A 16,339-nucleotide genomic window follows, 5' to 3' on the forward strand; every position below is an offset into this window, starting at 1 on the left:
ATTTGAAAATCAATCATGGTAATTTGACATAGTAACAGAATAAAGAAGAAAAAAAACGTGATCAAGCCCATTGATACACAAAAACATTTGATAAAACTCAGCACTTGTTCATGACAAAAATTGTCCATCAATGAAGAATAAAAAGAAACTCCCTTAATCTGATAAAGGGTATGTATTTAAAATGCTGCTGTTAATGTAAATGAGATAATTAAGCACTTACTTATTACTGCCCACTATCACCACTTCTGTTCAACATGGTACTTGACAATGCAATAAGGCAAGAGAAAGAAAAGGTATAAAGATTGGGAGAAAGTAAAACTGTTTTTATTTCAGATGACATAATTATCTACATAGAAAACCCTAAGAATCTATAAACTATTACAATTAATAAATGAATTTAGCAAGATCACTGGATAAAATAATATATAAAATTAAGTTTATTTCTATATACTAGCAACAAGTGAGTAGAAAATGAAATTAAAAGCAAGTTACAATAACAAAAATATAAAACACTTAGAAATTAATCTTTTGAAAGATGTGTAAACCCTACACTAGATACAATAAAACATTTCTGAGGGAGATTAAGGAAGACCTAAATAAATGCAGAGATATACCACATGTGTGTATTGGAAAGTTTGATATTGTTATGATGTCAAGTCTCCTAAATTGATCTATAAATTCAGTGCAATCTCAAAAATCCCAGACACATTTTTTTAAGAGTTGATTTTTTAAAATAATTTATTTGTTTATGTTTAGAGGGGAAGGGAAGGAGAGGGGGAGAGAATTATCAACGTATGGTTGCCTCTCATGCGTCCCCTGCTGGGAACTGGCATGTGCCCTGACTGGGAATCGAACCGTGATCTTTTGGTTTGGAGGCCCGCACTCAATCCCCCTGAGCTACACCAGCCAGAGCGTATTTTTATAATAGACATTGACAAGTTGATTTATATGGAATTGCAAAAAGCCTAGAACAACCAGAATAATGCCGAAGAAGAACAAAATGGGAAGACTTAGTCTAGGGGCTATTAAGACCTATTATAAAGCAATCATCATTAAGTGGTGATAACTAAGCAGTGTGGTTTTGTCACTAGAACAGATAAAGACCAATGGAACAATATAGAGAGTTCTGAAACAGACGCACACACACTCCGCCACTTCACTCACAATAAAGGAGCTTAAGTAAGACAGCAGAGAAAACGGTGGTTTTGTCAATAAACCATGCCCAGCTGTGACCGGTGTGGCTCAGTTGGTTGGAGTGACATCCCACAAAGCAAAAGGTTGCTGATTTGATTCCCATTCGGGGCTCATGCTTGGATTGTAGGTTTGATCCCTGGATGGGGCAACTGATCCATGTTTGTCTCGCACAGCAATGTTTCTCTCCTTCTCTTTTCCCCTCCTTTCCCGTCTCTCCAAAAAATAAACATTAAAAACAAATGTAGTTAAAACAACCTTTATAAGCCTGACCGAATATTTTGTTAGCAACATTGCTGATATTCTCATAGGAAAACAGCTCCATTCTGGCCCATGCATGACCCCAGCGCAGGTCACGTGGGCAGGGCCTTGCACACAACTGGTCTGCCGGTGGTCCCCGGTCCTCCCGCCCTGGAGCGGGAAGCCTTCTGTGGAGCTGCTGCAGGCCTCACTCCTTGGCCCATGAAGGAGGCTGCCAGTGGCTGAAGCAACTGGACATCTGGTTTCTCACCACGCCTGGGTTCTGATGAGGTCTGGGCCGTGCCGCCTCGTACCCTCAGGGCACAGCTGCCAGAAAGCCACTGAGCTGCATCCTGGACAGGCTCCTGGCGGCCGGTCATTCCCTCGCAGTCACCGTGCTCCTTTCGTTTCGCAGTCACACCGGCACCTGCGGCCCTCTTCCTTCCGCTGTCTGATCCAGACAATGCTCACTGCTTTTGTGCTGGTTCTGCCAGGCCTGGGCCTCGCCTTGCCTTGCCTTGGGTGTCCAGTTCTTGCCTGTGGAAAGTGGCCCCTTTGGTCCAGAAGGAGCAAGAGGGCTCGGAGTAGGGGTAGGATGGGGAGTGGCGGCTGGAGTCCACCGTAGGTGGCTGTGGGGGCGCCCACAGGGAGCGCTGCGCGCGTAAGTACGCGCACTCGCTGCAGACTCGTGTTCTGCCGTCCTCTCTCCACGCTCTCTTCGCAAGGTCATCATCTCCGTCTGCTGTCAGGGCTGCAGCCTGTCGTCCGGCTGAGACTTGATGGGCCGGGCTGACCGTGCAAGTCCGACCCACAGGAATCAGCCCTTCTGACTGTGCAGGACGCCAGCCAGAGCGGTTCCAAAGGGGCCGGCCATCATTGCCCCTACAGGCCGCTAACTCTACCTGATGGAGGGAAGTTCGGGAAAGAGCTGAGCATGGCAGGAGGTGTGGGGAGCTGCTACCAGAATAGTTCTCCCTGTCTGCTGATGGGCAGGAGGCTGGAGGAGGGGACTAGGTATCAGGCACCATGCTAGGAGCTTTCATGAATAGTGTCATGTTACCACATTGGGCCCAGGGAGGTTTAGCAACTTGCCCAAGTCACACAGCTTGCCAGTGACAGCCAGGATGCAAATCTAGGCCACCAGGGTCCCCAGGCTAAGCTCTTCGCTTCTGCACTTTGGCTGTTATTCAGGTCAGTTGCCAAAGAAACTGAGTCCCTGCCAAGCCTCGGCATGGTCATGATCACCTCTGGCTCAGAAGACAGCCCCTAAGACCCACCGAGGCAGACGCAGCGTGGCCAGGCCTCTGAGGGCACCAGTTAACAGGGGGGCTCGGCCTCCGTCCGCCTTTGGTGAAGCTGCTTTGAGGGTGGGAGAATGGCCTTTGGTGAAGCTGCTTTGAGGGTGGGAGAATGGCCTTTGGTGAAGCTGCTTTGAGGGTGGGAGAATGCCCGAGGTCCTGGCCAGAGTAAGCCTTTCCCCGGGGCCCCATCTGTCACCAGCCTCAGTGCAAGCGCCGGGCATGCTCAGTCGCCCCTCCAGTCCTTCCTTCTCTTGCTTCTTTCTCAGTGCCCCTCCCCCAACAGGCTGACAGGCAAAATTGTGGATGGTGATATAATACGACTAATAACGGGGAAGCAGTGTGAATACCCGGAGGCCAGAGATAAAATAAAATGGTGATGACAGTCGCCGCGCCCGCTGAAAGATACATTTACGGTGTTCCTTTCCAGCACAGCCTGCGGGCTTGCGGCAGGGGCTCCAGGGATGGCCTGTGCCCTGCTGCTCAGCAAACACCCGTCTGCTCTGGCGGCAGCCCTGCGTGCTCCTCAGACTGCAGGGGGCTGCGGGGCTGCGGGGCTGCGGGGCTGCGGGGCTGCGGCTGGTGGCAGGGCAGACCAATGCACCCTGGAGAGGTTACGGGGCAGGAGGGACGAAAAATCCAGCCTGGGAAGCAAGGGGCTACAAGATCACTCCACTGAGAAGAAATAGCAGAGGGCGGCCGAGGGCACGTTCTCTAACACAGTGTCCCAGCGTCCAAGTTCAGCTGCCTTCTTTTTTCACTAACCTTTCTTTCACATGGTGAAAAACACTCGGTACGGACTTCACCACGTTGACCCTCATTAACAGCGCAGTTCGGTGCCGTTGAGTACACTCACCGAGGCCTGCAACCACCATCACCACCATCTCCCAAACTTTCTTGTCTTCCCAAACAGAAACTCTGTCCCCATGAAACACTCACTCCCCCTCCCCTCTGGCTGTTGCGCCTTGCGCACCATATCTCGGGGCCGGCTCACACCTGTGCTGTGGAGGAAGAGCGATCAGTATTTGTTCTAACCCTTGGAACCCTGTGCCAGCCAGGTGAGGCACTGGCGACCAGGGCAGTGGTTGTGGTGGTGGAATGGGCTGAATTTAAAGAATCAAGGACTTGGGGCCACAGCCGGGCCTGTGCAGGGCACACTGTGATAGGGGACAGCAGTCTGAGCAAAGGCGTGGCTCCCGCAGGCAGAGGGCCCCAGAGTGAGGCTGCAGTGTCTCCGCAGCGTCGCGACATAGCCAGGGTCCTGCCTGGGTACCAATGTGCCCCACCAGAGAGAACCCATGCCTATGTGGACTGTGGCAGGGGCAGGGGGAAGGAAGCGGGGGCTAGCTTTCCAGAAGTGTCTCCAAAACCCAAAGGAATGGCCGAAGCCCCAGGGGAAACCCCTGACTCTCCAGCCTCAAGGTGATGATGAGACTTCGGCCACCGAGGCAGGGCCTCGGGGACTTGCCCCAACAGAGCAAATGGGCAGCAGCTGGGGACGGTGGGCTCTCAGGTTGAGGAGTGCTCCTGTACTCGGCCAAGGGCAGGGGACCGCGCCGCTGCCTCCTCCAGGCCGGGACCTGGCCCAGAGGCCAGCCTGGCAACTTCCCAGGGGAGTGGGTGGCAGGCTCCCCGCTCCTAATGACCACCTTCTCTGGGTGAGGTATCTGCACACAATTCATTAAGCAATTATCCGGGCTGGGTGGGGAGCAGCAGCCATCAAGTTGTCAAGAGAGGCCTTGGGACAGGAGCGCCTCCGCTCCTCGGAGGTGAAGACATTCCTTTCTAGTTTCTAGACCCCACCTGGCTGGCGAGGTGAAAGTGGCATCCGGTACTGCGGGGGAGCCCAGGGAGGCGGGCACTTACCGTGTCTAAAGCCCACATTGTAGTTACAGGGGAACCATCACACAAAAGCAATTCTTATCTTTATTACCTCTTCTCCCCTCCCCCCGCCCCATCATGTTGGAGGTACTAACACACCATGGCATTTGAAGGGGATAGGGTGGTCCTTGGTTCAGGTCAAAGGTCAGAGGTGAGGGGGCGAGGAGCCTGGTGTTTGCCAACCCCCTACTGCCAAACAGACTCCAAAGAGGAGGGCTGGTTCAGTGCACAGAGGGTCCTGGGTGGGGGTGGGGCGGGCGCCAGTACTTCAGGCAGAAGTCCGGCCAAACCCAGGCTGGCCGAAGGTATGGTGCGGGAGACAAAAGGAGCGTGAGGGGCTGGATTTTGGCTGGATCAAAGGAAGAACTCATGCCATGAGGCTCTAGACTCTGTGGGCTCTTGAGCGATCAGGAAGCCCCCTAGACCCCCATCCGCCTCCTTCAGCTCCGTCTGCCAGGGCCACAGCGGCTGCCACGCTGCTGTCCGTCCTCAGACGGCTTGCCGGCCCCGTCTGCGGGCAGCGCTCTGTTCCTGTCTGTCTAGCTCGGCCCAAACACTGGGCGGCTCAGACCCCCGGTGCGCATCTCACCGTTCTGGAATCTGGGTAGACTAACATCAGGTGCTGGGCAGTTTGGGTCCTGGTCAGGGCTCTTTTCTTGGGCTGTAAACAGGGCCCACGTCTCTGGCTTGAGTGACTGCCACCCAGGACGCAGCACGCCACCCAGGGGGGCACAGCACAGCCAGGAGAGGGGTCCCACTAGGCAAACTGTCCTGAATATGGATCGGAATTGGCCCCGGGTGGGGGCCCTCCCACGGCAGACACAGCTGGGTCCCTGACCAGACCAGCAAGAGCTCTGCGGCTGGAGCCACGGCACACAAAACCACTTAAAATTACTCTTACAAACTCCCTGGACTTCCGCTGCCTCGACTGCTTGTCCACCCCAGACTCTAGTAAAAGGTGGTGTCTAAGTGAGTAAACAATGTCTTCTGCAAACAACACAGCGGCGGGCGGGAGCAGGCCACAGACGTTTGCGGGGGGAAAATGACGCTATACAAGAATAAGTAGCGGTACAAGGATGGTCTGGGTTTCACGGACTCACAACTGTAACCTACTTTTGCCCGCTGCTGTGTTTGTCACGGTAGTGCTCTTTACAGGGACGACTACGTCACAGTGCTCATGCCGGTGTTTTGTGGGATGATCCCGCTGCAGCCCCACAGCGAAGCGCGGGCGGTTTTCATTCTGTGGCGGAGGAAGACGAGGCTCTGAGACAGCGAGTTCTGTGCTCAAGGCTCAAGACTGGCTGGTTCTGCGTTTGAGTCTGCAAAACCCAAAAGGGTTTTTTTTCAGACTTTATATATTTACTTTTAGAGAGAGGGGAAGGGGAGGAGAAAGAGAGGGAGAGAAACATGTGCAAGAGATACATTGATTGCTTACCTCTTGCACACCCCCAACTGGGGAACCTGGCCCACAACCTAGGCATGTGCTCTGACAAATCAAACTGGTGACCCTTTGGTGTGCAGGCTGGCGCTCAGGCCACTGAGACACACCAGCCAGGACCCCACAGAGATTTTTAATGTTAATTTTTTAATGTAATTATAATGCTAAATTTAATATCTCCTCAAATCATCATGTCTCCAAAGTGCAGATTGACCTTGTACAATATTAGTGGCAAAATCTAGGTGTGAGTACCCTTTTTCCATTCATTGTAAAATTCTTTCAACAATGCTGTATGTTTGAACTTTTCATAATAAAATGCTAGGCAAGAAAAACATGCAGCATGACTTCCAGATGTTTTTCCACCTGAACCAACCTGAGACAAAAGCTGGCTGAGCTCCCTGAGTCCCAGCTGGAGGGGCGGGTGGGGATTCCCAGCTCCACCGTGCCAATGGCAGCGACTTCCCGCTGCTGGCCCCACAGAGGCCAGGCTCCCACTGGCCTCTCTGAGGCTCAGGATCAGGCAGGGCCAGGACTCAGCTCCCACCTTACCTTTCACCTCCGCCTCCGCATCATCTGACAGCTCCCCTGCTCACGCCTCCGGAGCCTCCCCAGAACCCAGCGCCCTCAGAAAGGGCTGATTGGCTAGCCAGGGTCATGTGCTCATCTGAGAGCCAGGCCAGGATGCTTGGCTCCGCCCATCAATCACACCTCCCAATCTAACACCTGTTAAGTGTGCCCAGGGCCCTCTCCCTGAGGAGCCAGCGTCTAGGTTCCCAGCGCCCTCACTGAGGTCTCAGGAAAGAAGCGACTTTCAGAAAACTCCCCCTCCAAAGATCTGAGTCCCAGATTTGCCCCCCAGACTGCAGATGGGAAACCCCATGTGGCCTGTGCATTTCCTGCCCTTCACCCTGAGACTTCATTCCTGTGATCAGATCCTGGGCTTTGCCCCTTCCCTGCCAGGACCCCAATCCACTGGCATGGAGAGCTGCTGATGTCCCCTGCACTCTCCTGGTCCCTGGAACTGGCTCCGGGGACCGTCCAGCCTCTTTGATGGTGATGGAGAGACCTCAACAATGCTCGCAAGTTCCCAGAGGTGGAGAGGGACCACGTTCTGCAGAGTTGGAGTGGCCCAGGCTTACATGACCAGGACACCGGCCACTCTGGAATTTCAGCGAGGCTGAAGTCCCACGGGGACCCCAAGATCTCGGCCAGTGCCAGGGCCCAAGCCACTGAAATGAGCCGGGGCATTCGGAGGACAGAACCTCTGCGTGGCGAACGGGACCCCCGTGAAGGCAGGGAAAGCCCAGGGCAGGATTCAGAGAAGCTTGTGTGGGGAAAAGGGCTGAGTGCTGAACCCCTGCTCATCCAAGGGGGTCTCGGAGGGTAGGGTGCTTTTGTTCCTGCTCCTTACTTTGAGGGTGGCATTGGGACACCCCATAAATCCAGGCTGTCCACCTCCCATCTGACACAGTGTATCAGAGGAATGGAATTTGGAGTCTGATAACTGGAATTTGAATTCCATCTCTGTCCCTAAACAGCTGCATGACTTTGGGCAGTTGGGTTCCCAGTGGGAACCTCATTTGCTCACTCCCGACTTGAGTGTGACCACGCCCACTTTGCCCAGTGGCTAGAAGGAATTTGCAGAGCGCCGCCTGCCCAGTGCCTGAGGACTTAGTGCACACTGGTGGTCTCGTCCTTCTGTTGGAAAGAATCGTTATTGCCCTCCAATGACTTCTGGAGGGGACACTCTCAGAAGCCGCATCTCTGTGACTTGCCCAGCAGGGCTGGACGTGGGTGTGGATGGGCGGTTTCTCCAGCACACAGGCCAGGCCCCACCTGGGACCTTGGGCATCAGGGGGGTCTCTGAGAATGCTTCGGGGGACATTCCCGGGCCCTTTGCTACTGGGGATCCCTTTTTTTCTGGGGATCCCTTTCTTGAGAGACCACCACGCACAGGCCATCAGGAGAATCGCAATGCTGTTTATTTTGCACTTATAAGAAAGGAAAGATGCAGGGAGTGGAGAAACACACCCCTCCCCACCCCGGGGCGCACATGCTGGGGCCACACACAAACCCAACGGGCTGTGTCTTCACCAACAGGGGCCGTGTCGACAGAACACCAACTCGCCCCCCAAGTGTCCCTCAAGCCACCACATCACGCCCACTAGTCTACAGCAGCGGTGTCCCTAGAAGGGGGCCTACAGAATCTGACTGGCAAAAAAGGTACCAAATGTCAAAGTTCACACAATCGGGGCAAAAGCTGGTCTTCTCTGGGCTCAGAGAGCAGTTGCCCCCCCAAAAGTGCCGTCTTCTCCCCGGTCCTTAGCCAGGCCCACCCGCACGCCGAGTAAAGGCAGCAACGTGTGACCTTTGCATTGAAAAAATGGGCCGGGTTTTCAACCCAACGGTTGTGCAGTCGGACTCATCATCTCAGGACCAGAACATACCCGATAGACTTATCCATCTGGCCCAGCATAATACGTGTCAGCCTAAAACTACAAACGAATGCATACAGTTGAGGCGCATCTGGGCGGCACACACAGGGACAGGCCTCGGTCGGCGGCGGTCGGCGGCGGCCATGACGTCGCTGTGCCCTGGGCCGGCCCTCAGAACCAGTACTCGGAGACAAAGATGTGGACGTTGACGATGTTTCGGTGGGACACCACACCCCCGACCACGTAGCTCATCTCCAGCTTCAGGAAGGCCTGGGACGGGCCCACGATGGGCCGCACCTGGCGCACGACTCCTGTGGAGAGAGCAGAAGGGTGTGGGAGTCAGCACATCCGGGAGTCTCTCTCTTGAGGAACTTCAGAACAAGGGGCCTTAGACCTATCAGATCCCGCTCTGAGCCAAACGCTGGAGTGCCCTGCCCAGCATGTCCCTCTCAGGGGTCACCCTGGGCTCTGCTTCCACCTCCAGGGACAAGTGACAGTGAGCTCACACCGGCCTTCCTGTTGTGCACTGCTCGGACCATGTGGGGCCTTCAGAGTCGGCGGCTCTGGGGTCCCGGACAGCCTCCACTCTGTCCCAGCCCGGGTTTCCTCCTCAACGCCCCCTCTCCCCCACCGACAGAGGACTTAAGAGCCTAGAAAAGGGCCTTGTATGCGGCAGATGCCCAGGAGACACCTGCCCCCTTCCTCCTGCTCCTGGGCCCAGTTCTGACCCTTGGGCAGAAGCAAAGCAGGAGTGACTCGCTTCCCTGTCATTGTGAGGATGCAGCAGGGTCCTGGAATCCCCTGTATCCAAGCACAGAAGTCCCAGTTCCCCAGTGGCACACACCCCTGCACCCTCATCTCCACACCTCTGTGGAGGGGCACACCTGAGCTCATGATGCAGGGTTTGTGGTAACAGGTAAGCAAGAGGTGGGCGGTAGAGTTCCGAGTGGGTCGGGCCCAGGGCGCAGAGGCTGGCCAGGCAGCACAGGGTCCAGTCCCGGGGAAGCAGAAACCTGCTGTGCGAAGCTTCAGGGACCAGGGTGGGGGCCAGGCACAGACCATGACTGGTGGCCTCCCCTGCTGGGGCTCACCGTGCGGGACACAAAGCTCAGCGGGGTCAAAGGAGAAGTGGGTGAAGCCCCCAGCACTCTGCAGACTCACAGGGGAGCAGGACTGGGTGGTCAGAGCAGACTCCATGATTCTCCCCAGACCTGGGCCCGCCTGGCCGGCTCTGTCTCTCCAGGCCAGGCCGCTGCAGTGCGGGTTGAGACGGGGGAGGCTGGGGTGAAGGCGTGACTACAGCCTTTCTGGGCCTCAGGTTCCTCAGCCAGCAAGTGACACCATGGGACCCTGTGTCCCTAGACTGCATGATCCAGACGGCCCCACAGCATCTGCCAAAGGTGAGCCCAGGTGTGCTGGGCACCCCCCCCGAATCTCCACGTGCATCCACACACCCCTCACCAGGCACCAGCGGCTGTTGTCTAGGACACAGAGAAAACCAATAGGGGCCTGGTTTCAGAGCCGACGGAGGAGCTACATAAGTGCCCCGCCTTGTCCAGCAGGGCTCCCCCCTTGTCCAGCAGGGCCCCCCCATTGTCCAGCAGGGACAGGTGCCTCTTTGGGGTGCATGGCCCCAGCCCTCTGTGCCGCCATCAGCATCACCTCCTCCTCTCCCCAAGTCTGAGGCTGACAGTGCTGCCTACCACCTCAGTGGCCTCAGTTACCTGCTGACTTCACACGTCTTGGGGGCAGAAAAGAGCATGGCTGTGACCCCAGGGCTCAGAGGGGCTGCGGGACCTTGAAGGAAAGAGGTGAGAGGCTGGCCAGGCTGAGACTTATTTCAGGACAGAGAAGCAGCGCAGGGTGGGGGTGGGGGGGTGGGGGCACGCCTGCAGCCGGACACATACTCATCTCCACATTGTCCTGTTCACCGGAGCACGTACTTACCACACCATGTGTGCACACATGGTGTGATTATAAACACGAACCAGCCCTGGCCAGTGTGGCTCAGTGGACTGAGCGCAAGCCTGCAAACCAAAGGGCTGCCAGTTCAATTCCCAGTCAGGGCACATGCCTGGGTTGCAGGCCAGGTCCCCAGTTGGGGGCACGTGAGAGGCAACCCCACACTGATGTTTCTCCCTCCATTCCCCTCTCTAAAAATAAAATCTTAAAAAACCCCAATAGATATTATATAAAAATACAAACATAGCATATAGTACTTTAAATTTATATAAACTTTTATATGTACCTATGTATTTTTATACATGTTTAAATTATTTTATAAAATATGTAATTTACCTATTATTGTATAAGATATAAATGTCACAAAATAGAAAAATAATTGTACTACATACACTTACGTAAACCTTCCCCGCTGCCTGGGGAGCTTTAACGGCATTGATGGTTCAAACTCACGGGTGCTCTGGGCACACCTGTGCACCAGGCATGGGGGCGCTGTGGACAGGGGGAGTCGATGACCAGCTCAGTGTGGGGACCGAGGACAGGGAAAGTGCCATCTGCCGACTTGGGGACAGGGAACAGCAGTGTGACCCCCGAGGAGTGTGACTTAAGCTTTCTGAGTCTCAATTTCCTTTTCTCTGAAACAGGGACTCAAAACAGCAACCTTCGACATCAGAAACCAACACCAGACGGTCCCTTCCCCTCTGTCAGAAGTGGCCGCTGGATATTGCAAGGCATCGCATGTTTACGTGGACCTGGGGGCTGAACACTGGGGGGGAGACCACCGGATGGGTGGTCAGGTGTCACGTGGAAAGAAAGCTCTGACTGTATGTGCAGGGAACGTTGGCGTCTAAATTTCATGTCAGGCTGGCTCACAGGGTTTAGCCGCCCTGATGGCCACGCTCGGTGCAGGGGCGCACGGTTCAGATTGTGGGCGGCAAAGCGGGGAGACAAAGGGAAGGCAGGAGGAAGCTGGGCCACCTCCTGTCTTCGAAGAGGGCGCTGGAGGGGGCGGTGCAGGCACCAGGCTGGATTTCTGATGCCTGTCACATTCAGGGCCTGGCTTTCGCAGGACCTTTGCACTGAACAAGAAAAACAATTCAGGCAGAACAATCAGATACATTGTATGGGTCTAACAAGAAACCCTACGCATGCACACAGCAGGTGCTTGGGGCGCACGCCTCGCATCCCTCTGACTTGAAGCTCGGCCTCTAATCCCAGCTGACACCCCCTCCTCCCAGGCCATGCACATTCAGGGGACCTGACTGCCACCTCAGCGCAGCCACACTCCCGGAGCTCTGGTTTGGCTGGACCAGGGCGGTTCACGCTTGCATTCCACCTCCTTCCACCACCCTGACCGAACCCTGCTTTCTCCTGGCTCCCCTCTTTCTTCGTGGCTTTCCCACCCACCCACCCCTGCAGCAAAGTGCAGGGCTAAGGAATATTTGACGGAACAGTAATGTTCAAACCTTTTTTATCTCTCACCACACAAGGACCAATTATTCAAATTCTGCGGCTCACCGAAAAACACATTTTTTGCTGATCTAACAGTAGGTATTCTGCTTCACTCGCGCAGGACGGCCGCTGTCACGCTGGCCGTCTCGTTTTATCTGTCTCAGGGAAGAGTGGTCAGCGCCCCTGACTCAACAGTCAGTGGTGCACACTTTACAAATCCTTCTGGCCTACCATCCGAAAACCACTGCTACGGAGAAACTGGCTTTTAATTTGACTTTGAAGACTAAGTCGAAGCTGAGAAGCAGGAAGGATCAGTGCGAGCCCCAGAAGTAAGAGGGTTCCGGCCAGCATTAGTCCTGGGGGGCCAGGCAGGCCAGGTTGAGGAACAGAACCAGAGACCTGGGTCTGCAGTCTCCGGGCCCCTCCCCACCAGCAGCTCCAGACCACTGGTCTCTCAGAACCACCGTCGCCCTCCTGGTGCAGGAAATGTGGGCAGGCGGTGGTGGTGCTGCTCGTCAGTGGGTCACTATCATCACAGAGCCTGCGCGGGGGCCGATTCCATCCATCCGCCTGGTTCCACAGGCACGAAGCGCCAGGCACTGGGGACCAGCTGGACCGCTCACACCCTCGTCCATGAAACTCCATCCTGCCACCCCACTTTGGGTCACCCGCTACCCGGTCTCCTTCAGGTGCCACATCACCCCTGCCCATTGCAGGGGACCTGCCCAGTGGGCTCCCACACCAGGGGCAGGGTCTGCGCCATGCTCACCTCTGTCCCGTCCCCAGGCCTGGGATGGGGGCGCTGTCATGGTTATTGAGGGGATGGAGGCAGAGAAAGAGAAGAGGAGAGAGAAAGGGAAGGAGTGAGGAAGAAGGGCCATCTGTCCTCGAGCCCCGACTCGAGGAAGGAAGATGAAACTCTGTCCTGAAGGACAGGCAGCTGCTCCGAGAGAAGGCAGTTTTATCTGGAAGGGCCATTCTGGCAGCAAAATGCAGAACGAAGGGAGCAGGCATTTCCGTTACCACCCCAGCGCCCCTGAGCCCCCAGAAAAAAGGCCACGGAGCCGAGTTCAGCCATGTTAATCTTCCAAAGCCTCGTCATCGGCATTTCTGCTCCGGGTCTCAGACACCGCTGGTATTCCTCGGCGTGTCTGTGCCTCTTAAAGATATAATTAAGCCCTTTTTTTCCTTTGAAAAATGCAGGCCCCTCGGGCACTTCGCCTTCATGTCTCATCTCTGCTGGGTAAATTGCAGCCGACACGTGGGGCACCTGGGAGCCTGCACACGGAGCCAGTGGGGGAAGCGCCATCACCTCCTGGGGTCTGCGGCTTGGACTCTGGGCCCCAGGAGCCGTCCCCAAGTGGCAGCTGCCCCAGGCTGCCCTTGACTGCCCATCAGTTGTTTGAAAGGGTGGAAATCAGTCACTGGGCTGATCAGTGACCTCTAAAGGGACCCGGAGTCCCAGCCTGGGCTCCCGTGTTGGTTCCTCATGGGCCACCTGTGTGACCTTGTGCAAGTCCCCATCTGTGCTCAAGCTCTGGCTCGGACTCTGGTCAGGTTGACGCCGTGACATGGCGCGGACAGAGTCGTCAGAGGGTTTTAACAGAGGAGATGGGGGTGCGAGAGACCGCGAGCCGTCTCGTGCCGGCAGACATGAACTCTGCTCACTCAGAGACAGAGGTGTGAGTTGGAAAGGCAGAGTAAGGAAGCCACGTGCTAACCTCACAGAAAGAGCCAGAAGCCAACACTACCTGGAATCAGGTTACAGAGCTGACTGCTCTCGTGGTTGTCATGTCTCCCCACACAACGTGGGCCAGAGACCAATGGCATGGTCTTTCTTGGTCACTGTATTTCTGGTTCTTGGAACACAGTAGGTCCTGGCTCCTACTATGTACCTAACACACAGGGGTCGCTCAACCAACAGCTGATGAAATTCAAAGCATCAAGTGCACTTTATAACACAGGTGGCAAACACAAGGCCCACGGGCCGAAGCTGGCCCTCCACCTCGTGTCTACCCAGAGGCAGCACGGAGCTCCTTGCCCCTAGTTAAGGGTAGTTACATTTATACAGTCCTAAAATACATTCGGCCCTGTGAAGGCAACCACGAGGCTGATGTGGCCCCGGTGAAAATGAGTTTGACACCCCTACTTTATAAGATGAAAATTATCACCCGGAAATGAAAGTGTTGGGGGAGAGTGGACAAGAGCCCAAGGTCACTGGGTTTTCCGATGTTGACCACCTGGAGGGGGAAAGGCCACAGACGAGAGGCAGGAGGGCCTGTCTGGCCCGGGGGCTGCCACACAGAGCCACGGGTGGGGAGGAGGGTGGCTGTGGGCCCATGTGGAGAAGGCGCTGGATCGGAGACCCTTGCAGCTCCGAGGAGGCGCGTGTGGTCCCACTGAACTCAAACAAGATGGCCAGTGGGGAAGCAGCAAACCGGTGCCCCATCTCAGGGCGTCTTCCCTGATGGAGAGAACCACCCCCGTCGGCTCGGGCCGGACTTGCTGGTGAACCACGGAGAGCACAGAGCAGCGATGTCAGTGCTCACAAAGCAGAACACAGCGTGGGGGTGGGGGAGGGTTTGGGGGGGGGCGCAGCAGGGAGGAGAGGAAGGCCGACGGCCCCCATGTGCCCACCACCGCCCTGTGAGGAAGATGACCCCCTTCAGTCACCGGGTGAGGAGGTTCTGGGAGCCAATGAACAGACACACAGCTACAGGGGCACGGAGCCCACCCAAAAGGGGCTGACCCCAAAGCCCAGCTCTCCACCCCACTGCCCCTCCTCTGGCCTCTCAATGGGGCATGATAGTGGGGGGATCTTGACCCAGGACACACCACCCTGGGCCAAGTCATAAACCCCAGCCACCGCGTGGCAGCAAGGATTGATGGAGTCATCGCGCCAGTAACCGGCGGTGAAGGAACCCAGTTCCAGAAACCTGGACTCCGCTTCCCACCCTGAAAGGCACCCTGGCAGGAGCCTGGGAAGAAGGGGGCAGGTATCTGGGCTGCATATTTAAAATACCAACTGTCACTCAACATGTTCTGGCGAAACTCGTCATCCATATTTTCTGATTATTATAAATGTGCTCCCTGTACAGGTCTCCCCGGAGCGAGACCAGACAGTTGGGCAGGGGCCGCTGCAGGGAGCTGGTGGGAGTCAGCCCCCAAGCCTGCATGTCCCCTTGAGCAGAAAGACAGAACGTGTCAGCTTTGCACGAAGTGCTCCCCTCCCCCAGCTGGCGCGGAACATCTGCCCGGGGCTTTGTTACTCTGGCGCCTCCTCCCACCCACACCTCTTCCCCTCGGCTCCCCCTCATCCTCCGTGGCTCGTAGAAGAGGAAACACGTGGTGAAGTGAGTTCTGAACCCAGGGAGCCAGCAAACTAGCCCCTGAACCCAGCTCCTGGGCCTCTGCCCCTCCACTGAGCCGCGTGGCCTCACCGAGGGGGACTGGCGCTGTTGGAGGCCAGATGAGGTGGCCAAGACAGTGACCGTGTCGGGAGGACGTGCAGTCCTTCTCTCCCTGTGTGTGTGTCCCCTGCCTGGATCAGCCCCCACCCACCCCACTGCGGAGGTCCCTCCCCGCCCCAAACCCTTTCAGACGCCCCACTGTGGGCAGCTCGCCCACCAGCCCCTCTCTTCCCCAAACCCACGCCCTCTCCCATCCCCGAGGGCTCAGAGTCTCCTCCGAGGGGCCCATCTTCCAGCCCTCAAGTGCCGACCTTGAGGCCCAAACTAGAGGCTGACGAATCTGTGTTTTAACAGTTTCTGGAACCCCCTCCCTGCTCCGCACCCCGCCCCGCCTCAGGTCAGGCCTCCCCAACCCTACCTGAAGGCTCAGCACCTCCGTCCATGCACCCTCCCACTGCAGCCAGAGCCTGCCTTCCCGAACGTCGGGGTCCCTTTTGGCTCTGCCGAAAAGCAGTCCCCAGCCCCCAGCCGGTGAGGCCCACCTTGACTCAGCCCTCCACCCGGTTTCTCAGCACACCCCTCACACCAACACCCACCCCACCCCCAGATGAGCAGAGGCCCTGGGAGGGTGGAGGAGCACCTGTGTTGCCCACTGGACCGGACTTAGAACTGAGGGCCTGGGTGGCCAGAGACACCGGCCCTGCTCCATGCTGTGCGGGCGACAGGGCCTCTCTGCCCGCTTCCTGAGGTCACACAGCCAGAAGCAGAGGCGATGAAGGACCCAAGGGGTGAAGGGGCACAAGGCTGGGGAGTGCAGGGAGGGAACCCCAAATCCTGCACCCACCGGTCGGAATGAGCGCCCTCCTTTGGACTCACATGGTGAGCACCAGCTCTGGGCGCCGGGCTGTGTGTGCAGGCTGCTCTCGGCCGGCCCTGGGATGGCAGACACAGAGGACAGGCCGGCAAAGGCAGGCAGCGGTGCTAGGAACCCTCACCAGGACAGGGCCCAGGGCTTCCCCGAAGCTTCACCAA

The 16,339-nt window shown here is 56.4% G+C and overlaps 1 protein-coding gene across 2 annotated transcripts in view; it reads right to left on the reverse strand.

Annotated features, from left to right (window-relative positions):
• Nucleotides 1–8,201: 8,201 nt before the first annotated feature.
• Nucleotides 8,202–16,339, reverse strand: part of FBLN1 (fibulin 1) — a 66,207-nt gene continuing 58,069 nt past the window's right edge. For both annotated transcript variants that reach the window (XM_037049570.1, XM_037049552.1), the window contains one exon: nucleotides 8,202–8,794. In XM_037049570.1, coding sequence (XP_036905465.1) covers nucleotides 8,655–8,794 — 140 coding nt within the window. In that variant the 3' untranslated portion in view covers nucleotides 8,202–8,654. The remainder of the gene's footprint in view (nucleotides 8,795–16,339) is intronic.

This window comes from Sturnira hondurensis, unplaced genomic scaffold, assembly GCF_014824575.4.
Source record: "Sturnira hondurensis isolate 20B ecotype Veracruz unplaced genomic scaffold, ASM1482457v3 Scaffold0000780, whole genome shotgun sequence".
Taxonomy (NCBI): domain Eukaryota; kingdom Metazoa; phylum Chordata; class Mammalia; order Chiroptera; family Phyllostomidae; genus Sturnira; species Sturnira hondurensis.